Source organism: Henckelia pumila, chromosome 4, assembly GCF_033568475.1.
Source record: "Henckelia pumila isolate YLH828 chromosome 4, ASM3356847v2, whole genome shotgun sequence".
Taxonomy (NCBI): domain Eukaryota; kingdom Viridiplantae; phylum Streptophyta; class Magnoliopsida; order Lamiales; family Gesneriaceae; genus Henckelia; species Henckelia pumila.
This window is the reverse complement of record NC_133123.1, coordinates 10,077,249-10,100,292: the sequence shown is the minus strand read 5'-3', so window position 1 is coordinate 10,100,292 and position 23,044 is coordinate 10,077,249. Positions and strand designations below refer to the sequence as shown.

Sequence of the window (23,044 nt, the reverse complement as noted above, 5' to 3'; positions counted from 1 at the left end):
GCAAATATTTTAAAATTTTAATTTTACCAACCTCGAGCTCAGCTTGATTATTCTCCCAACTGGTACTCATGTGCACGCCTCGTGTGTTTGTGCAGTTCATTTTTTTTCCGTGAAAACAATAAATAAATCAATTGTAATTTTTTTTAAAAAAAGTAATAAATGTAGCATTTTCGTAAAATAAATAGTTACTAAAACGTAATAAATATATTAATTTTAGAAAGATGAATGACATTTTAATAAACAAGAAAAATATCTGAGACCACAAAATGAGTGTAAATAAAAAAACATCTCATGATTAAAAAAAGGAAGATCGTATAAAATAAATATAATTTACTTAATTATTTTGGTTTGTTACGAATTAAGTTAGGATATAATCATAAATTCATTTAAAATTTCATTAATTAATTAAAAAATAGTTAATTAAAAGGGCCATGCTATACTAACAAAGTAAGCTTTAAAGAAACTAATATCTCAAAAATATTTCCAGATAATATCATTGATACTCGGAAGAGGAAATCACCTCAGCTCATAGATGACCCTAAGGTAAAGATCAATCCTTAGCTAGCCAAAATCGTCTGGGGGGTCAGCTCGGGTCGGGAGTTTGGGAACTCGGGAGCTCAGGAGCTCAGCCAAGCTCCTCCACCATTACCCCATCTCGGCTCGGGAGCTCAGCTCGGGAGATCAGCTCGGGAGCTCGGAAGCTCAGCCAAATTTCTTCACCATCCTCTCCAACTCGGGTTGGGAGCTCTGGATTTCATCTCAGCCCCAATGTCAGTAGGGAGTTAGCTTAGTAGAGGGGTTGAATAACCTTGATGAGCTAGCTAAGATGTTAGGATCAGTGTTCAGGTGGAGTTCAGGGGTTCAGCAATAACTTACTCACCCCCTTTCCATATAACCTCAGGGAGAGCAGCAGTATAGCATCCTCATGATGACTGTTCAGCTCAGATTAAGTGTATTGTTATTTCCTTTGTCAGATAAGATTCAGGCGAGATCTCAGCCTAAATATTCGGGATTGTGATCCCGGGATTCACAGATTCTTGATAAGGAAAGTAGGCGCTAAACTCGGAGCCCTCTCCTATAAATACCAGGTTCACTTTCATTATTTGGACCCTAATCTTTTTCACTCGTGTGCACACACCACTCTCTATATTTTCGCTATCCTAGCATCTGACTTGAGCGTCGGAGGGGATACGCCGGAACACCTTCCGGCCCCCCTTAACACTCTTGTTAGTGGTTTCAGGTCAGCAGCAGTTCATCTTTTATTTGGAGGAACTTCTTCAGCTCATCCAAGGAGATCACTTTATTGAGGTATATCAATTGGCGCCGTCTGTGGAAAATTTTTAAGTTAAGGCGTTGATATGGCAGGAAGAGGAAGAGGAATAGAAAGAGGAAGGGGAGGAGGAAATGTGGCGGATATGACTATGGATCAGCTCAGCCAATTCATCACTCAAACGGTGCAAGCGGCCATGGATTAGAATCCACCACCTCCTCCCCCTCCGCCTGTAGGTCAGCCAAACCCAATGGATGCAATGTGGGACGAGATCAGAAGATTAGGTCGACAGGTTGGAGGTCGGCCAGGGCCTATACAGAGAGAAAGCCCTTTTGCTCGGGCTATTCTGGATGAAGACCTCCCCGCAAATTTTAAGCAGCCTACTTTAGGGGAGTATGATGGGAGCACAGACCCGGAGGAGCATTTGGGAAGGTTTGAGAATGCGGCTCTGTTACATAGGTATTCGGATGCGATTAAATGTCGGGTTTTCCTCACTACTCTAGTGAGGTCAGCTCAACAATGGTTCAACCTCTTACAGCCTGGTAGCATTAGGAGCTTCAATGACTTTAGTTCAGCTTTTCTACACCAATATGCGAGTAGCAAGAGATATTTGAAGACTTCCCTCAATTTGTTCAATATGAAGCAATCTGAGGTAGAACCTCTAAGGGAGTATGTTCAGCGCTTCAATACAGCAGCTCTGGAAGTACCTGCTGCCACTGCTGATACCTTGGTCAACTCTTTCACTCAAGGGTTGAGAGGAGGAGAGTTTTTCAGATCCTTGGTCAAGAAGCCTCCTCTGACTTATGATGAGCTCCTTGGCCGAGCTGAGAAGTATGTGAATTTAGAGGATGCACAGAGGCAAAGAAGGCAGGAGGGAACGTCTGGGAGTAAGCCAAATACTAAGATGGCAGCAAAGGCAGAGGGAAAGACAGAGGGAGGAAGAAAGAGGGTTGCAGAAGAGATGAGCAGGGTTAAAGGACCTTACCCCTACGTTCCGCTCTCAGTAAGCCTAGAGAAGGCCATGCAAATATGTGAGGATAGGCGAGCACTTGTGAGACCCCGTAATGCTGAGAAAGGCCCTCGGTTACCGCCATCTGATAAGTTTTGCGATTTTCATCAGGAGTATGGGCATATCACCAATGATTGTCAGAGGCTGGGTGAAGAGGTTCAAAGGATCATGTATGATGACCCTCGAATCAGAGCCGAACTGACTCGAAGGGCAAATCCTCCTCGCCCGGGCCGAGCTCCTCAATGAAGGAATCAGGGAAATGAAGGAAGAGGAGACCAACCTGATCATCAAAGAAGAGCTCCGTGAAATGGTCAAGAAGATAGGGTTGAGCAAATTGCAAATCATCCTCATAGGGGCATGATCAATATGATTTCAGGAGGCACTATAGATGGAGATTCAGGAAGGGCTCGCAAAGCTCATGGGCGCAGATTAGAGAATTTGGAGGTAAATTCTCAGCTCAGCTGTCCTACTGATCCAAGCATTAGCTTCGAAAGAGAAGATTTAAAGGATGTGGTAATACCTCATAACGATCTCTTATTGGTTACCTTGACTATAGCCAACTATGATGTGGCTCGCATCTTTGTTGATACTGGTAGCTCAGTAAACATTATCTTCAAAGAGACCCTTGATAAAATGAAGTTGGAAGGATTTGAGTTGGATCCAATCACCACGGAGTTGTATGGGTTCACGGGTCATGCTTTGCAACCATTGGGACAGATAATGCTCCCATTATCTCTTGGAAATGGAGAGCAAAGAGTAACCAAGATGGCTTGTTTCACCGTGGTGGATGCACCCTCCTCTTTTAATGGAATATTGGGACGCCCTGCCCTGAGTGATTTCCGAGCCGTGGCATCTACCTATCATCAAAAGTTGAAGTTCCCAAGTGGGAGAAAAGTGGGGGTTGTTCGGGGTGATCAGAATACAGCTAGATTGTGTTATGTGAATGAGGTGAAGATTGATGCGAAGAAGAAGAGAAGAGAGGTAGGGATGGTTTCAGTAGGCCGGGTGCCAAAGGTGTTTGGTCAAAAAGTACTTTGATGTCTGAAGAAGGCCATGAGAAGGTGGAGTTAATCCCAGGAGCTCAAGTTGTCAAATTAGCTGCTGATTTGAGCCCATAAATGAAGCAAAGTTTGGTTGATTACTTAAAGAAAAACAAAGATGTTTTTGCTTGGTCTGTATCGGAGCTCACAGGGGTCAGTGCAGAAATTATAGTTCATAGACTAAATATTCTTGCGGGAGTAAGGCCTATAAAGCAGAAGAAGAGACACTTTGGACCGGAAAAAGATAAAGTCATAAAAAAAGAGGTAGAGGAACTTCTTAAGGCCGGACACATTAGGGAAGTCCAATTCCCTACCTGGTTATCCAATGTGGTCCTTGTCCCTAAGAGTTCAGGCAAGTGGAGAATGTGTGTTGACTTCAGAGACTTAAATAAGGCGTGCCCAAAGGATTGCTATCCACTGCCTCGAATTGATCAATTGGTTGACTCTACGGCAGGTCATCAATACTTATGCTTCATGGATGCATATCAAGGGTATCATCAAATTCCTCTGGTGGAGGAGGATCAGGACAAAGTAAGTTTCACCACCTCTCATGAAACTTTTTGTTACCGAGTGATGCCTTTTGGGTTAAAGAATGCAGGGGCCACTTATCAAAGACTCATGGACAGAGTGTTTGCCTCCCAAATTGGCAGAAATGAAGAAGTTTACGTGGATGATATTCTGGTGAAGTCTCAGGATGATGTGGGGCTGCTGGCCGACCTGGAGGAGACTTTCTCGACTTTGAGGGCTTATCGGGTGAAGCTTAATCCTGAGAAGTGTGTATTCGGAGTCAGGGAAGGTAAGTTTTTGGGGTACATGGTTACTGAGAGGGGAATAGAGGCTAACCCTGAGAAGGTGCAGGCTATCCGATCCATGTCTGCTCCCCGTAATTTGCAAGAAGTTCAGAGGTTGGCAGGGAGGATTGCAGCCTTGTCTCGATTTATATCAAGATCAGCCCATAGGAGTTTACCTTTCTTCAAAGTGCTCCGCAAAGCCAAGAAATTTGAATGGGATGATGAATGTGGAAAGGCATTTGATGACTTAAAAAGCTATTTAGCTGAACTCCCTGTGTTGGCTAAGGCAATTCCAAGTGAACCATTGTACATCTACTTATCAGCTTTGGAAGGGGCTGTTAGCTCAGTACTTATTAGGCAGGAGAGAACAGCTCAACACCCTATCTATTTCTTCTCACATGCCCTTAAGGGTGCAGAACTTCGGTATTCAGAGGTGGAAAAGTTAGCATTGGCCTTGGTTATGACAGCAAGGAAGCTCAGACCTTACTTTCTATCACATCCTATTGTGGTGCTAACCAACAGCCATATTGGGAGGATATTAACTCGAGTTGATATTTCGGGAAGGTTGGTAAAGTGGACTACGGAGCTCAGTGAGTATGATATCCAGTATAAACCAAGGACGGCCATTAAGGCCCAGGCGTTAGCTGATTTCCTTGCCGAAACGAGACATATGGAAGCAGAGGATTTGTGGAAAGTATACATTGACGGCTCTTCTAATAGTGAAGGATGTGGGGTGAGGGTGTTTTTGATCTCCCCTCGTGGAGATGAGATCAGATTGGCAGTTAGGTTGGATTTTCGAGCTTCTAATAACGAAGCAGAGTATGAGGCTGTGTTGATTGACCTCCGAGCAGCTAAGCAAGCTGGGGCAGCTCGGGTGCACCTCTACTCTGATTCACAGTTAGTAGCCCAGCAGGTGAATGGAACGTATGAAGTCAAAAATGAAAAGCTGAAGGAATATATGAGGGTGATAGAAGAAGCTAAGGGTTTCTTTGATGAGATATTGTTTGAACAAATTCCGAGGGAGGGCAATGAAAAAGCAGATTATCTCGCCAAGATGGCTAGCTCACTTCATAACTGTAAGACCAGGGAAGTTTTCGTGCAAGTGGAATTGACACCCTCTACTGAGCTCGCACCATTAGCTCAGGAAGAGAGTGACTGGAGAAAGGAGCTCTTGGATTACATGGAGAAGGGTGAGTTACCAAAGGATCTGAAGAAGGCATATCGGTTAAAACAGAGGAGTCTCCGCTTTGTGATGATGGAGGGAGTTCTTTATAAGAGGTCATTTGTCGGACCTTTTATCAAGTGTTTAGGCCCCAAGGAAGCTCATTATGTCCTAAAGGAGATACACGAGGGGTGTTGTGGTAATCATTTAGGGTCTTATTCTCTAGCCCGTAAAGTTCTCTTGGCGGGATATTTTTGGCCCACTATTCTGAAAGATGCCATAACTTTGGTGACTTTTTGTGATAGTTGTCAAAGACATAGTAGACTTCAGCACCAACCAGCAGCGTTAATGAAAGGGATAGTAGCAGCATGTCCTTTCGATCAATGGGGAATTGATATTGTGGGTCCTTTCCCTCCAGCCCCAGCTCAAAAGAAATTCTTGCTGGTTGCTATTGATTACTTCTCTAAATGGGTTGAGGCAGAGGCTTTAGCTCGAATTACTGAAGGGGAAGTCTTGAAATTTCTGTGGAAGAATATTGTGTGCAGATTTGGAGTACCACATAAGCTCATATCTGACAATGGTGAAAGAGTGGGTGCCCGGTTAGCCAACTTATGGCTAAGGGCTTTTATGACTCTATGTAAAACAATCTTTTGTTTAATATAATTTACACTTTTATAATGGCATTGACTTTATCTTTTTTCATATTGTTATATTATGATATACTATTGTTGTTTTGATAAAGACCTTGAATATACTATAGTGTATGTAAGATGTGGTAGCACATGGGGATGGCTATCATGAAACACATCTTATAGTCACTGTATATTCTAAACAGTTCCTAGTCAATTGAGCCGTCCGCAAATAAGGATAAGGATCGCTCGAGATTGAGACTAGCATTTGCGATGCCGAGTACCACGTTTCATTGGTATGGAACATAGAGATGTTCAAAGCATGCAAATGGATATTCATATGATGAATGATCGAACTACCCTATTTGGACTTTCCAAGTGGTTATCACTTATCGAGTTGATAAAGTCAGCGGTTTTGGTTGTACACCATTAGTCCTTATTACTTGAAACATCATTGAGACTCTATATGCTAGTACTGTACTTTGACTCGTTTATCGACTCTATTGGGGTCATCAGGTGTCGGGATTGGGTACAGTTACGACACATATAGGATTCGATGCTTTGTTGTAAAGGATTCACCACATACTTGCGAGTGTGGATATCCTATGCGATCTGAGGAGATATTAGTGTGACGAATCTCTGGCCAGAGTACATGATGTGTTTTAGGTTACTTGGTGTTCCTAGTAACACATGCGATGTCACTAATAGATCTCCAAGATGTTATGTATAGTTATCGAATCTCGAACGACTCTCGATGCACCAATGGTTGTTGATTCGATCGGGGTATTTGGTTGAAGGGACCGTACTGTACGCTAACCAAAATCTACTGGTTCTTGCAGGCACTATCAGTAATACCTAGGGAATCATGGGGCGATGTTGCTAGGCGCGCTTACCATGATTCGATGCGTAAGTCGGAAATTGTTGTTCTGAGTCACAAGGAGTTGTGAGCCCACGGCTAGCTGTATTCCTGAACCATTGAGGGTTACACAAGTAATGAATTACTAAAACCACGTAGAGATAGTTAACTTTAAAGAGTTAAATTTAATGAAAGAGAAGTTGGACTTCTTAATTAAAAGGGAGTGGGATTTCCTAAAATGACATATGGATGGGCATTTTTGGAAATCACTGAATTCGGATTCAGAAAAATTATCTTGACTCTAAAAGATGCAGAAATGGTTTCTGTGCACATTGGTGAAATCAGTTTATCAATCGGAGTCATGATGAATTTTATATTAATTTCTATAACAACAGGCTTGGCTTGTTGGGCTTAAGTTATGGATTATGGGCTTTAAGGAGTTAGAGTCCTGATACAATTATAACTAGAAATTATCTATAAATATATGTACTGTGTTCAAAAATTACACAAGCTTTCAGTCTAGTAATTTTTGAAAATCAGTCTATATTATTCAAGAGGTTTTTTGAAAATTCCTCTGTCCCTTTTGGAGAAAATTCGACTTGTGATTTTTGTGAAAAATTACAAATCGGATTAACAGATCATATCTGTTTATTCTCTACGTAAAACTTCTGATTGATTTCTAGTGCAGTCAATCAGAGGGTTTCTTTTTTCATTCGTGGACCTAATTCCGGAGTTAGATCGTGACTGTCATCGGTTCCCGGGATTTACAAAAAGAGCAGATTAAATTCTGTTGGAGTCCACGATCAAGCCTTTGCTTGACGAGGTAAAAATTTAATTGTGATTTTATTTTTACTTGAACAAATTTAATCGTAAAAGTTTTGATACCCATATATGGAATCGTTCCATATAATAAAATAAAAATTTTAAACTTCCGCTGCACCGGGTATCAATTCTTAATTGATCTAAACACCGTTTTCCAACAAATGGGAGGCAGTTTCAAGGGGCTCGAGTGCAAGCTTGGTGTAAAGAAATGAAAATTCAGCAACACTTCACATCTGTCCATTATCCTCAGTGTAATGGTCAGGTGGAGGTGACTAATAGATCTTTGGTGCAAAGCTTGAAGATGCGTTTGGGCCAAGCCCAGGGAAATTGGGTGGAAGAGCTCCCTAGTGTGTTATGGTCATATCGTACCACACCAAGAATTGGGACTGGAGAGACTCCATTTAGTATGGTGTACGGAAATGAGGCCGTCTTGCCAGTAGAAATTGGAGAGGAGTCGGCTCGGATCATTTTCTATGATGAAGAAAATGGAAAGAGGAGGAAGGAAGACTTAGACTTTTTGGGTGAAAAGAGAGAAACTGTTGCTATCAGGATGGAGGCATACAAGAACAGGATAGCTCGGTCCTATAATCGTTGGGTGCGCAGGAAGGGTTTCCAGGTAGGAGATTTGGTGCTGAGAAAAGTTCAGGAGGTGGCTGTAGGGAAGCTCGACCCTAAATAGGAAGGACCATACAAGGTGGTGATGAGGCTCAGTTCGGATGCTTACTACTTGGAGGATTCAAAAGGAAAGATGTTGAAGAGACCTTGGAGCGCTTACAATTTACGCAAATATTATTCTTAAATGTTGCAAGTTCAATTTTCCTTTAAGTTGTAATTCATGCAAGCTACCTTCTACGTTTATCTATAAGCAGTTATTTTTTCAGAAATATTGATGTATATGTGCCTCAGCTCATCACCTTAGTCACGTTTCTTAAGCCCCTGACTTTGGTTCAGCTCATCACCTTAGTCACGTTTCTTAAGCCCCTGACTTTGGTTCAGCTCATCACCTTAGTCACGCTTCTTAAGCCCCTGACTTTGGTTCAGCTCATCACCTTAGTCACGCTTCTTAAGCCCCTGACTTTGGTTCAGCTCATCACCTTAGTCACGCTTCTTAAGCCCCTGACTTTGGTTCAGCTCATCACCTTAGTCATGCTTTTTAAGCCCCTGACTTTGGTTCAGCTCATCACCTTAGTCACGCTTCTTAAGCCCCTGACTTTGGTTCAGCTCATCACCTTAGTCACGCATCTTAAGCCCCTGACTTTGGTTCAGCTCATCACCTTAGTCACGCTTCTTAAGCCCCTGACTTTGGTTCAACTCATCACCTTAGTCACGCTTCTTAAGCCCCTGACTTTGGTTCAGCTCATCACCTTAGTCACGCTTCTTAAGCCCCTGACTTTGGTTCAGCTCATCACCTTAGTCACGCTTCTTAAGCCCCTGACTTTGTCTCAGCTCTCTACCTTAGTCTAGTCACCTCGACCCTGATTTTTGGGCTCAGTTCAGTTGCGGCACTTTGATTTCAGCCCTTAGCTCATTTTAGATACTTAAGTACAAATGGTGTTAGCAAGTTAATTAAACACGCGCTCGGTAATTATGAGGGGTCACTTCACAGTGCTCTCATATAGATGAGCTGGTGGTCAAGGAAATTTGGCTGGGAAGCTCGGGAGCTCGGGAGCCCATTTAGGCGATCTGAGAACATAGTTCATGAAACGACCCTAACTCTATAATTATTAAATAAATAAATATGCGGAATTTTTTTTTTTTTATTACTTACTAAATAAAATATGTACATATATGCCCATACATATATGCACAGAATAAAAAGATTTAAAATAAATAAATAAATAAATAACTTAAATAAAAATTGCATTCTTTAAATAAAATAAATATCTGAGTCAAACATTTAATTAAAAATACTGCATAAGAAAAATGATTAAAGTTTGCATGCACTGACAATATTCAATAAAATATTCAAAACACACAACCACTGAAAAATAATATAAAAAGTGTAACGTGCTGACATAACTAAACATGCAATGTGACTCAGACATCTATCACGGTCACGGGGTCACTGCATGCCTGCTCATACATCCTCGCCTCCGGTGGGTACAACCTCATCCTCAACGTACTCACCTGCACCATACCAGTGTAGTGAGCCTAGAGGCCCAACATGCTAACATAACAAGGGTTTAAAATAATTTAAATCAATTTAATACTAATACATACATATACATGAATGAACATGCTTAAAAATATCATGACATAAACATAACTTAAATTAACTCAAATATCCTATAAATACATAATACATAAACATTGTTGAGCAATTAATTTTCTAACATCGCATGGTTGTATCCGTAGTGTAACCTTAAATCATACATTAAATACTAATCAGCGTGGAAACCAACGTACGTGGCGGTGACGAATCACCTCTTAAATTGACAGTAAACTGCCCTTCAATAGTTCACATATGGGGACGAATCCCCCTTAAATTGTCACACTACTTCAACTTCCATCATAAAATATTTTATTATTGCTCAACCTTAAACATTTAATTATGCATAAAATTATTTCATGAATGCATGTACTTAATTAAAATGTGTGTCCTTCATATATATTTAATTTAAATTTCTTACTAACATATAAATATTAAAATAACTTCAATGCATAAAAATAATTAAATATATAATCAGGACACATGAAATTTTCTCATGGATGGTCCTGGACTGCTGGCCCTAACACTCAAGCCCATTTACTTAAATCTGGCCCATTAACACTGAAACTGGCCCAATAACATACTTAAGCCCAATAAAAATTATTCTAAGCCCAATTAAATAATTTAAAGCCCATAAAAACATTCTAGACCCAAAAACAACTTAAACTGGCCCAATGGGCCCAAAAGCCCAAAGACTGGCCCAATAACTTTTATGGGCTCAAAAGCCCATAAAATTAATGGACTAACTTAATTAAAATTTTAAAAACCCAAATAAAATTATTTGGGAGCCCAAATAATTTTATTTCAAATTAATTGGCCCAAAAACCAATTAATTCATAAAATACTTTAAAATTAAAAAGACTCGAGCCCGGCCCACCAAACCCGGACCCGGACCAACTTAACTCGACCCACTAACCTACTGACCCGACCCAAGCCCCACAACCCGACCCGGACCCTGCTGAACCCTAAAACCCGACAACCCGAAGCTTCCTCCCCCCTGCTGCCCTCGGCTGCGTGCAGCAGCCCTTCCAGGGCTGCTGCCGCTCCAGCCCGGCCCCCACTGGCCGGTCGCCGCCGGCAGGACCTTCACAGGGTCCTGCCGGTCCTAACCTATGCACCCACCAGACCCCTACCTGCCCTGCATGACCGCACACTCACCCCTTCCGCTAAACCCTAATCTGTCAACTAAGGGGCCGATCTGCACATGGTGGTTTCCTGGGCTCGTTTGGCTCGAACCACTCGAGCCACTCGAGTCCAGGCCACGCACCACGCCTTCTGAACCCCTACCAGCAGTCGTACCATGCATGGAGGAATAAAAAAAACGTGAGCATGTCCATCAAAACAATCAAAGCCGTGCGCCTACAACAAACATCGATTTGTTTTCTGAAAAATTTTAAATAAAAATCTGATGTTCACCCACACACACGCATAAAACAGATATGGCATGAAAAAGAAGGGAAAGAATCATGCCTTTCACCGATGAATTCAAAGAACGAATTGCGTAGAACGTTTCCCGGGACGATGAACGATGAACACCCCTTCAAAACCGAGCTATGGAGTTCTCGAGGATTTCTAGATGAAGAAGATGAAGATGGAGGAGATGGAGTGACGGCTGAATAAGGTGAGTGATCGGGTAGTTTGGGTAGATTAGGTTTTGGGGTTTTAAATTTTTAATTAAAATAGGTTTTAGGATAATTAAATATTAATAATGGTTTTAATACTAAAATATATAACTTAAAAGCTCCAACTAATACTTAAAAAAAAATCTGATACTAAAATAAAAATCCCGAAATATTAAATTAAGTAAATTTTAAAAATACTAAAAAGTCAATATTTTGGCTAATTTTGAATAAAATGGACTCCTAAAATTATATAAAATTAAATACTTAAAATTTTGAGATAATAAAACTCAAAATAATATTTTAGGGCTCTAAAAAGGCTCATAAAATAATTTGGGTGGAAAGTTGTCATCTCGTCCGTCCACGGTCCCGTCAACGCGATAAAATAATTAAAATACTAAAAATCATAAAAATCACTAATTATGGGTTAAATGCTTAAAAATAAATTAAATCATGCACAAATAATTCACATAATTATTTAACCCATAAATCTAAAATTTAAATAATTAAATATCCTAATTATGCATGCGGATTTACGTATTTAAAAATACCGGGTGTTACAGTTCAGATCAGGTCGGAAGTTTGGCTTCGGAAGCTCAGCTCGGCTCTGGCAGCTCAGTTTGGCTCTGGCAGCTCAGCTCGGCTCTGGCAGCTCAGCTCTGCACAATGCCTTCGGGTGTTAGTTTATTTTTAAACGAGTACTTTGCTCCCCTTAGGAAGCACAGCTCTGTTCAACGCCTCAGGGTGTTAGTTTATTTTTAAACAAGTACTTTGCTCCCCTTAGGGAGCTCAGCTATGTTCAACTCCTCCGGGTGTTAGTTTATTTTAAAACAAGTACTTTGCTCCCCTTAGGGAGCTCAGCTATGTTCAACGCCTCCAGGTGTTAGTTTATTTTAAAACAAGTACTTTGCTCCCCTTAGGGAGCACAACTATGTTCAACGCCTCCGGGTGTTAATTTATTTTTAAATAAGTACTTTGCTCCCCTTAAGAAGCTCAGCTCAGTTCGATGCCTCCGGGTGTTAGTTCATTTTTAGGTGATAATCTCACCTCCCTTTAAGGAGCTCAGCTCAGCTCACCTTCGGGTGAGCCTATTTTGAAGAGTTAGTCTTACCTCCTCTTAGGGAGTTCAGCTCAGTTCACCGTCGATTGTTGGTTTTATTTTTAATGATTATTACGCTTTCCTTAGGGAGCATAGCTCAGCTCATCGGGGAAGGTTAAGGAGGTCAGTTTGAATTATGAAGACTAAGGAAAATGTAAAGCAAATAAACTGGCGTGAAAAGGCAAAAATTTAAATGTTTACATCCACAAAAACCCTAAACTAACTTTCATTCTCTCCCTCGCCCTCATCCTTACCATGTTCATCTACGCCCCCATCCTCTTTTGCTGCCTCTGCTGAGGTAAGGGAGAGGGCAAACCCGTCTAGGTCCAGGAAGTCCACAGGGGTCCCTTCAGGAGGATAGCCTGCTGCCCTGAACTGCTGAGTGCAGCCGTCGAACCCTTTGGCCAGGTAACCATAGGCTTGGGCAGCCACCTCATCCATATATTCATCAGACTTCAAGAATGCCTCCTTGAAGCCCTCAGCTCCCTTGGACAGCTCAGCTCGGGACTCTTCCAGTTCTTGAAGGGCCTGAGCAAGTTGATCATGGGACCCCTTGAGTTCGCTCCAAAGATTCTCCTTCTGCACCTCAGAGACCCGAAAGTCACTTTGATGCTTCAACCGTTCAGCTTGGAAGCCCATCCTCATTTCCTTTATCTGGGCTCGAAGATTGGCCACCTCCTTCTCATAACCAAGCTTCGCGTCCTCCGCTAACTGGTTAAGCTCATCAAAATGAGCTTCATAACCTCGGGCATCCTTAGAAAGTTGCTTTCGAGTCATGGAAGCTCGGAGGGACATCTCGGCGTTCAGGACAGCAGCCTAGGAAAGGAAAAGAACAATTAAAAGAGAATATAAAGGAGGAACATAAAGTAACGGATAAGGGAAGGTTACCTCAGCTGAGGCAGTGTTAGAACGTTGCATCAGCTCAGCCCATCCAAGGCTTTTCACATAATCGGCGTCAGCCTGGGAGATCATATCCCGAAGGACTGACCCAGCCGTTGGAGTAGGCCCGACCCCCACAATACGCAGGGCATCGTGATACATTTCGAAGAAATTGGTCCTGCACCGGACCACGGGAGTCTGAGGCTTCTCCGCCCTGAACTGACGAAGGGGTGCCACCTCCGGAATAGAAGATTTCCCGGAGTCCAGCTCCACCACCTCAGGGTGAGGGCTTGACGGTGCCCGCCTTTTTGAACCTTTGGACTGGGTGGCAAAAGGCTCAGGCTTGCTAGTGGCCCGTGGTGAAGAGGCTTTAGACTTGGCTGAGCTCCCTTCAGCCCAGGCCCCTGATGGGGCAGTTGCTTTCTTCTTCTCCAACATTCTCTTCATGGCTGAATCCATAACCCTTTTTTCTGCACGAGACATAGAGAAGGTCAGGACAGGAAATGAGAGAGCATAACGTTAGTAAAGCGGAGCACGGGCGGGGGAAGGGCCGTACCTAAGTTTCCTCGAACAGAAACATCTACCGAGCTAAGCCCATGGTGGCAGAGCAGGTCCTCTGCCAAAAGGGCAGAGACATCAAAGCACCTTCCCCCTATAGCCCTTTGGGCTCCAGTAAACAATTCCCCTTGACGAAAGCCCGGGGCAGGAATAGGTAGGAGTGGGAGAACATCCCTCCAAGATGAACATATGTCCCAATCGTCGGAGGGACATACGAAAAAGAAAGTATTTTTCCAATTTTTATTGGAGCTGGGAGAACCCTTAAAAAATTTACAGTTGGGGCGGCAGGAAAAATAAAAGGGGCCCTCCTCAGAACGTTTGGGCAGCAAGAAGTTACAAATGGTAAAACAGTTAACTTCGAAGCCCAGAGTCCTAAAAAGAACTACAAAACTACAGAGAGTTCGGAAGGAGTTGGGGGTGAACTGTCCTAGGTGAAGCTCATAGTATCGGCTGAGCTGTTGGAAAAGTAAGGGGAGGGGAAACCTAAGACCTGCCTCCAGCTGATCTAAATAAAAAGTATAATACCCTGGAGGAGGGTGGTTAGCTCGGTCTGTGGGGTTAGGAATGATGAATTCATAAGTCTTTGGGGCGTGGGATAGAGCTCTTATCTTTTCCTCATCCGAGGCATCTAGCTCGGAGGGATACTGCTCAAACCACGGCACCACAGAGGCTTCTGGGTCATTGCCCAGGTCATCATCCCGAGCCGAGGTTGAGGGGTGAGCAGGGTCCTGGCCTGTAGGCTCTCCTGCGGGGGTAAGTGCGAGGGAATCAAATCGATCCACCTCTCGGAATATTTCATCCGAGCTTCCAGAGTTAGCTCGGGAGGAGGAGGCCATTACTTACAAGGATACTTAGGCGGGGAGCTCGGTAACAGAAGAATCAAGAAAACACGGGAGCTCGGAAAAGGGAATCTGAAAGAAAATTAAGAGGAGCAATGTGAGGGGAAAGGTGAAAATGGATTTTCACAGTCAAGACCTATTTATAGAAGGAGCAAATGAATCCAGGCCGTTGATTTTTTGGAAGATGGACGGCTCGGATTTTCTGAAATTTGAAAAGTTACCGTTACATGATGACACGTGTTATTAGAATTACAGGTTTCCTCACTCACGTGCCTCAGCTCAGTACAGTAGAGGATAACCTCTCCCAGGCACCTTAGCTCGGCATCCATTTAGGGTCATCTCAGCATAAAAACGAATTTCGAGTCTTTGACCTCAATTCGACTTTTATCGGAGGGACTTGTGATACCCGGAAGAGAAAATCACCTCAGCTCATAGATGACCCTAAGGTAAAGATCAATCCTTAGCTAGCCAAAATCGTCTGGGGGGTCAGCTCGGGTCGGGAGTTTGGGAACTCGGGAGCTCGGCCAAGCTCTCCCATTGTAATGTCCATCTCAGCTCGGGAGCTCGGGAGCTCAGCCAAGCTCCTCCACCATTACCCCATCTTGGCTCGGGAGCTCAGCTCGGGAGATCAGCTCGGGAGCTCGGGAGCTCAGCCAAATTTCTTCACCATCCTCTCCAACTCGGGTTGGGAGCTCTGGATTTCATCTCAGCCCCGATGTCAATAGGGAGTTAGCTTAGTAGAGGGGTTGAATAACCTTGATGAGCTAGCTAAGATGTTAGGATCAGTGTTCAGGTGGAGTTCAGGGGTTCAGCAATAACTTACTCACCCCCTTTCCATATAACCTCAGGGAGAGCAGCGGTATAGCATCCTCATGATGACTGTTCAGCTCAGATTAAGTGTATTGTTATTTTCTTTGTCAGATAAGATTCGGGCGAGATCTCAGCCTAAATATTTGGGATTATGATCCCGGGATTCACGGATTCTTGATAAGGAAAGTATGCGCTAAACTCGGAGCCCTCTCCTATAAATACCAGGTTCACTTTCATTATTTGGACCCTAATCTTTTTCACTCGTGTGCACACACCACTCTCTATATTTTCGCTATCCTAGCATCTGACTTGAGCGTCGGAGGGGATACGCCGGAACACCTTTCGGCCCCCCTTAACACTCTTGTTAGTAGTTTCAGGTCAGTAGCAGTTCATCTTTTATTTGGAGGAGCTTCTTCAGCTCATCCAAGGAGATCACTTTATTGAGGTATATCAATCATCAAAGTGTTTTCCCCCATTTTTGTGTGTTTAGTTTTGTTATCAGTGTGACCGAATATATCATTCAAAAATTACTACTTCTTCCATCCCAATTATATTGTTCACGTTTCTTTTTTTGTTTGTTCCAAATATATAGTCATATATCATATTTAGTAATATTTTTACACTTCTTTTTACTAATATACCATATTAACTACACTTTGCAAATTGTGCAATCATATTTTAATACATTAAATAGGAATAAAATAGGAAGTTTATATAAAATTTACTTTTCAATAACTTTTTCTTAATCTGTTTGAAAAAGAAAAGAGGATAATATATATGGAACAAATACAAAACTATGGGTAGAAGTGGAATATCCAAATTCAAGCCATTTTCGATTTTAGGCTTTCAACATTTTGTTCATGTTTTGCTCATGAAATTCAAATTTCAGCATTTGTTTCAAGTTCCTAGTACGTAAAGTGACGGTATCAAAATTAAATAATAAATATAACAATAAAAAAATGTCCAATTACAGAAATACAAATGGGCCAGACCCAAGCCCATATTTAAAAAATCCGGCCCCTTATAATTATTCGTTATTATTTATTTAAAATAAATGCTCTGGATTAAGCCCCAAGAAAGGAATTCCATAAAAATCTGAAATTCACCTGGCCCTGTTCCCGTATATACAAACACCGGATTTACATACATATTCATATATACCAGACATGGATTACAATCCCGCAGCTGAAAAGTTGATGGTACAAGAAATGTTGAAACTGAAGGTCGAAGAAATCAACATCGCTGAGGTGCAACATTTCTGAGGGATATCGATCCACCTGCTCTAGGTTTTTGTAGAAACTGATGGAATAATATTTCTCTGATATATTTCCAAGAATGAATACAAAAATATTTATATACAACTAGAAGACCTAAGAGATAAAAGGAAAAATATAATTACAAAATATACAAAAGATAATATAGAATATATTCCAAGATATAGAATATATTCCAATAGGCCCCTCAAGATGGTGAGCTGAGTCACCAATCTTGAAACAAAGTAGACGCAGTCGTGTACTGGAAAGCGGCTTTGTTAGAGCATCAGCTAGCTGATCAGAAGAAGAGATATGAGAACATCGAATTTGATTACTCTGAACAAGCCACTACACCAAATAATGGTATCAACAACACCTGAAAGACAACGGTTTTTTTGAAAAACCATTGTCTTTTGATATTTAACAACGGTTTTTAATAAAACCGTTGTTGTTGGCCCTTTTTTAATGAACAAAAACAACGGTTTTTTAAAAACCGTTGTCTTATATGTGTCAATGACAACAGTTTTTAAAACTGTTGTCTATGAGCGTGCTTTTTATGGTCTACGACAACGGTTTTAATTAACCGTTGTCTATGAGTAGGTTTTTGAAGTTCTACGACAATGGTTTTTAAAACCGTTGTGTATGCGTGTATTTTTTAAGCTCTACGACAACGGTTATTTTTAACCGTTGTCTTTTTCTATTGTTTTATGTAGTTTAAGACAACACATCTCTTGATCCGTTGTCTTTGGTTTTATTTTTTTTATTTTTTTAAAACAAACATATTTACATATACACATATAATACAAAAGCCCTAGCCCAACCAATAATCCAGCTTCTTCTTTCTATTCTCCTTCGCCTCCTTTCTTTCCTCTTTGCTCCTCATCCTCACCAACCGGCCACTCCTCCAAGCAAATCGCACAATCTTCACCTTCTTTTTCTTGGCTTCAATGGATTCCTTCGAGGCAGGGGCTGCCTGTACGTGACGCCGCCTCTTTTTTTTTTTTTTTTTTTATCAAAGTTGGTTGTTATTATTGTTCCGTTTCCTGTTATTTTCGCGGTAGTAGCTGAATACTTTTTCAGTTTTTGTGATTTTATGACTCGAATTTGGCTTTTTGTGAAACATTACTGTGAGATCTGGAAATTGATTTGTGAGCAGATCTACTTTAACCTTATTTGTTCGAGATTCTTTATTTGAAAAGATATATATATATCTTTTGGTTGCTTGAACTGTGTTGCCTGTTTTGTGCTGCCTGATGGCCCGGGATCTTTGCTCATGGATTGTTGCAAAATCTTTTGAGATTTCTTCAAACATTTTGGAATTGTTTATGTTTTGGTTAACTGGACTACACTAGGATTTAGGGGACTCCGGTAGAAGATTCCATTTTGTTGTGGATTTCAGTACTTATGTTGAGTTTATATGTTCTCAAGGCGAAGAAATTTGAGAAAACGTGGGAAGGCTTTACCCGCGAGTTTTTTAGTCATGTCTTTACGAGCTTTAAGATTGCTCTGCCTTCAGGCATGGTTTGGTTAGTAATTCTTATAAGTTCATGTTTTTATATGATATATATGTGATCGACCGATTGAAATTTGAATGGAACTTGTAGTGATCTTGTTTAAATTTTCTGTGATTAAATTTCTTATGGTTCAAGTTCTTGGATTCTTCGGTAAAAAGCATTCTTCGAACTCGAGCTCGAGCTCGAGCTCGAGCTTGCGCATTGGCTAATCTATATATGATAGTGTTATCTCTGATCTCAAATTAATCTATAATGCTCTTTGTATTTATTTATTTATTTATTTATTAAGCATATATAGTGTGTCAGCAAACTTCAGATTGTGTGTAAATTAAATCTTTAGGAATGACATTAAGTTGTGTAAAAAAAAAAAAGAAATGATATCTGGAAACATGACTGGAGGTGAAATAAATTAAACTGATTTAATTTATTGGAAACACATTTAGGTGGTTAGCATTTTTGTTAGAACTCCTTTAGGATGTTTTATTTTTGGTTTCTTGAACTTGAAAATAAAGGGGAAAGTTAGTTTTACCTCGGAGACATTCTAAGTTTCTTCCAGAGCGAGAATTCTCGGCTATGGATAAAGACTCTGCTGCCTGTAAACAAGAAGATATCCTTTTCCAGGTTGGACCTTCACTTTTTTAAATAATACTCATAAATTATACTTCATAGCAATGATTGACTCATATTTTAGGTTGTTTATTCAATTCATTCTTTTACTCGCATTTTTTATTCAATTCATTTAATTGTTCATGATGTTCCAGGAACCTCACAAGGTACCATCCGATCAGATTCGTCTACCTTGGAGTGCCAGAGAAATGAGGTGGCCTCTTCAAAAATCTCACAGGAGGCTGGTCATTTCAGTCCTTGAAGTCCCTTGAGAGAGTTGGCGCTAAATGTCGTGGTATGAAATTAGTTGTACTATACTCTGTGAAGTAAATGGAATCCAGTGGATTTGCAAGTTATCCGAGATAACCCATTTTGTAAAACTGATTATGCTCCTTTCGTATATTTTTTAAATTTGAGTGCCCAAACTCTGTTTTCTAAATTTAATGTTTATATGCTTTTCCAATTTTTAGAGAATCCAGCACTATACTAACAATAGTTCTTAGAAGGACCATTCTTTTCTAAATCCATTGCAAGAATCCGACTTCACGTCTACTTCAATATCATATTGAAACCTCTTATTCTGTTGTTTTTGCTCAATCTTTTCACCAGTGTTTAGTAAACACAGTAACCCATCGGGGTTTAGCAATCTAAAATTGACTACCATCATAGAGGAAGCCTCTTGTATTAGTGTATACCTTTCTAATGTTTAATCTATGCTAAATTTTTAGATTGATTCTATTTTCAAATTGTGATGTTTTTTTATTTCTGACTTTTTCTTGTGATGTATATTAAAACTTCTTCCTTTTTTGAGGTTATTAAACTTCCAAAAGTATTTTGTGGTCACATTAAATTGTTTCTTAACAAAATTGGGACTGAGATACTTGCTTGTTATGCCATTCAGAATGTGGATGTTGAAGTCCATGATAATGTTTTGCATATTGTTGCTCCAGCCAAACATACTCAATGACATGTTAAACTCTTGTGCATTTGAAATCTGAATATGATTAAATCCAATTTTGCTTTGTTACACGTTCGAGAGATAATGAGAATTTAAGTGGCTTCCAAATTTGGATCATTTGGCTTTTTGAACCTAGCGATTGACTATCAAGTCTTCGGTTTCGTTGTGTTTTGTTCTTCCATGTATATAAGTTGTAATATATATATTTTGTTTTATAGGCCCAAATAGCATATAGGTTGTGGAGGTATCTCCGAGAGGAAAAATCTAGATACGGGGTAAATTTCCATTTTGTAATTGAAAGATGGAGTTATTAGTCCTCTGTTCTGAAGGTTTCTTAACACTCCCTTTGCTTGCAGCTAGTATTTATTGATCCTTTCGCTAAGCGCCAAACAACATCTTTACACGGGGTTCCTGTAGGTGGTATCGGGTATGACTTTCAACACTCCCTTCTTTATATTAACTAGAAAAGTGTAACAATACAAAAGTGAATGATATTTGAAAACTATAAAATTAGTTTTGTTATACACCAACAAAAATATGGGATGAAAGTGCATTAATTTGATATATTCAGGAGGATAATGGTATTCATCAATTAAGATTGAAATGAAAATCGAATTTAATTTTTACCCAAATCCGTCTCTGTCCATGAGCAAACACAACTTTCAGTGCAGGTAGCGTTGGGAGAAGTTACAAAGGTGCATTCATGCGGTGGAAAATGTTTCCTAGAATCTGTGAGGATAAACCAGTTTTTGCAAACCAATTTTCCGTAAGTTTTGTCCAGTATGTTGTATGGTTAGAAAATTTAAGTTGGAACAATTTCCTTATGATCTTATGTAACTTTATACAGTATCTATCATATTTATTCCTTGCTTGACTTATTTTTCCTGCAATTCCAGATGCTGGTAGGAGATTACATGATTGTATTCTTAAGATGTTATAATAGTTATGAAATACAGCTCCTTCTCTCAAGGCACTTACCATTAATGCAAAAGTTGATGTTATTCAAATACTGATGCGGGCGTAAATTAGGGAAACAAGCCGACCCTTTTTGTTTCAGTTTGATGCTCTAAATTGTTTGGAATACATTTATCTGTATGTCAAGGTTTATGTATTGTGAAACTCGTTGATACAATTTATAGTGTAGTTTGATTTTCATTTACAGTGTAGCAAGTGAAAACTAAAATTCACATTTATTTTATGTTTTTGCCATTTCTCGATAATTTACATTTGTTGTTGTAATCTTGTTTTGAATTGTTGCAGGGGATAATGGTGGATAACTCGATCTATCGAAGGAGTGTTTCAAGTTAATTTATATAAATTAGTTCATAAGTCTATCTATATATTTTTATTTAGAATTAGAATATTGATTTGTAATATTGAATTAGAATTAGAGTTTTGATTGATTTGTAATATTGAAAAATGTATATTAAATTTTAATTTGGAAATTTTAAATATTGATTTATTTATAATATTGAAATTTGTATATTAAATTTATTTTTTTTTGTTTTTTATTTGAGAAACGACAACGGATTTTATCCATTGTCTTTGTCATTTTAAAACTGTTGTATTTTTCGGTGTTGTTAAAAGTTCGCTAAAAGACAACGAATTAAATCCGTTGTCGTAGGGAGAAAAGACAACGGACTTTAGCAAAGACAACGGATAAAATCCGTTGTCGTTGAGAGAAAAGACAACGGATAAAATCCGTTGTCGTTTGGTGAAAAGACAACGGATTGTTTGGTGAAAAGATAACGGATTTTATCCGTTGTCGTAGGGAGAAAAGACAACGGATAAAATCCGTTGTCGTTGGCAGCGCTTTCAACAACACCTAAAAGTACAACAGTTTTCTGCAGCCTACGACAACGGATAAAATCCGTTGTCTTTAGCCGTTTTTCTTGTAGCTCTCGAACCAAGTGGTAATCCAAGGCAATATGTTTCATGCGGGAGTGAAAAACAGGATTAGCACAGAGATACGTAGCCCCAATGTTGTCAAAGTATATAGAAACTGGGGAGGACCCAACATCAACCCCAAGTTCTTGAAGAAGCGATCGAACCCATTGGATTTCGGCAGCTGTAGAGGCAATGACACGATATTCAGTCTCAGTAGAAGAGCGAGCAACAGTTCCTTGCTTTTTGGAGCTCCAGGAGATAGAAGTAGAGCCCAAGAACACAATATATGCACCAGTGGAAGTGCGATCATCAAGATCACCAGCCCAATCCGCATCACAATAGGCATGCAAAACCAGAGAGGAACTTTTCCGAAGAAGTAGACTATAGGAACGTGTATCATTTAAGTAGCGTACGAGACGTTTAACTGCACCCCAGTGAATGGAAGAAGACGAGTGCATGAACTGTGATAACTTGTTGACAGCAAAGGCAATGTCGGAACGAGTAAAAGATTGATATTGCAGATTGCCCACTGTTTGACGATACAATGTAGCATCAGCAGGGGGAGAACCGTCCAGCAGGTGCAGAGACGTCAACGTGGCAAGCGGAGTAGAAACTGGTTTGGAGTCAACCATGTTCGTGCGAGTGAGAACATCAAGTAGATATTTTTTCTGCGATATACAAAGACCCCCTTCATGGGGAGCAACCTCCACACCTAAAAAATAAGATAAGGAACCCAGATCCTTGACAGAGAAACGACTGCTGAGGCGATCAATGAAGGTCTGGAGAGCACCAGAATTATTTTCTGTGAGAATGAGATCATCAACATAGACAAGAAGATACATAGTAATGCTGCCAGAGCGAAAAACAAATAGAGAGGTGTCAGCAAGAGAGCAAGTGAAGCCAACACTGAGTACAAACTGACGAAGCGTAGTGTACCAAGCGCGCGGTGCCTGTTTGAGACCATAGATTGCCTTGTTCAATTTACAAACATAGGTGGGGAGCGAAGTATCAACAAAACCAGGCGGTTGCGCCATATAAACACAATCGGCAAGATCACCCTGCAGGAATGCATTGTTAACATCCATTTGACGAATAGACCACCCATTGGAGATAGCCAGAGATAAGAGAATGCAAACAGTAGTGGGTTTCGCCACAGGACTAAAAGTGTCCGAGTAATCAAGACCATGACGCTGATGAAAATCCTTCGCAACAAGGCGAGCCTTGTAGCGATCAA

The 23,044-nt window shown here is 40.5% G+C and overlaps 2 protein-coding genes and 1 long non-coding RNA gene across 6 annotated transcripts; all 3 read left to right on the top strand.

Annotated features, from left to right (window-relative positions):
* The first annotated feature begins 1,520 nt into the window (after window positions 1-1,520).
* On the top strand, window positions 1,521-2,525 carry LOC140860469 (uncharacterized). The gene has a single exon (XM_073263478.1). It carries the CDS (start codon window positions 1,521-1,523, stop codon window positions 2,523-2,525), a length of 1,005 nt encoding a protein of 334 aa, XP_073119579.1.
* Window positions 2,526-2,636: 111 nt separating this feature from the next.
* Window positions 2,637-3,317, top strand: LOC140860468 (uncharacterized). The gene has a single exon (XM_073263477.1). It carries the CDS (start codon window positions 2,637-2,639, stop codon window positions 3,315-3,317), a length of 681 nt encoding a protein of 226 aa, XP_073119578.1.
* A 15,535-nt stretch (window positions 3,318-18,852) lies between these two features.
* LOC140867067 (uncharacterized) lies at window positions 18,853-21,249 on the top strand. Of its 4 annotated transcripts, none has more exons than XR_012145035.1 (6): window positions 18,853-18,980; window positions 19,121-19,260; window positions 20,142-20,198; window positions 20,280-20,350; window positions 20,595-20,689; window positions 21,184-21,243. It is a non-coding gene; the product is annotated as an uncharacterized lncRNA (long non-coding RNA). The 4 variants fall into 4 exon arrangements; XR_012145036.1 differs by having other exon boundaries at window positions 20,590-20,689; XR_012145033.1 differs by having other exon boundaries at window positions 20,595-21,249.
* The last annotated feature ends 1,795 nt before the right edge of the window (window positions 21,250-23,044 follow it).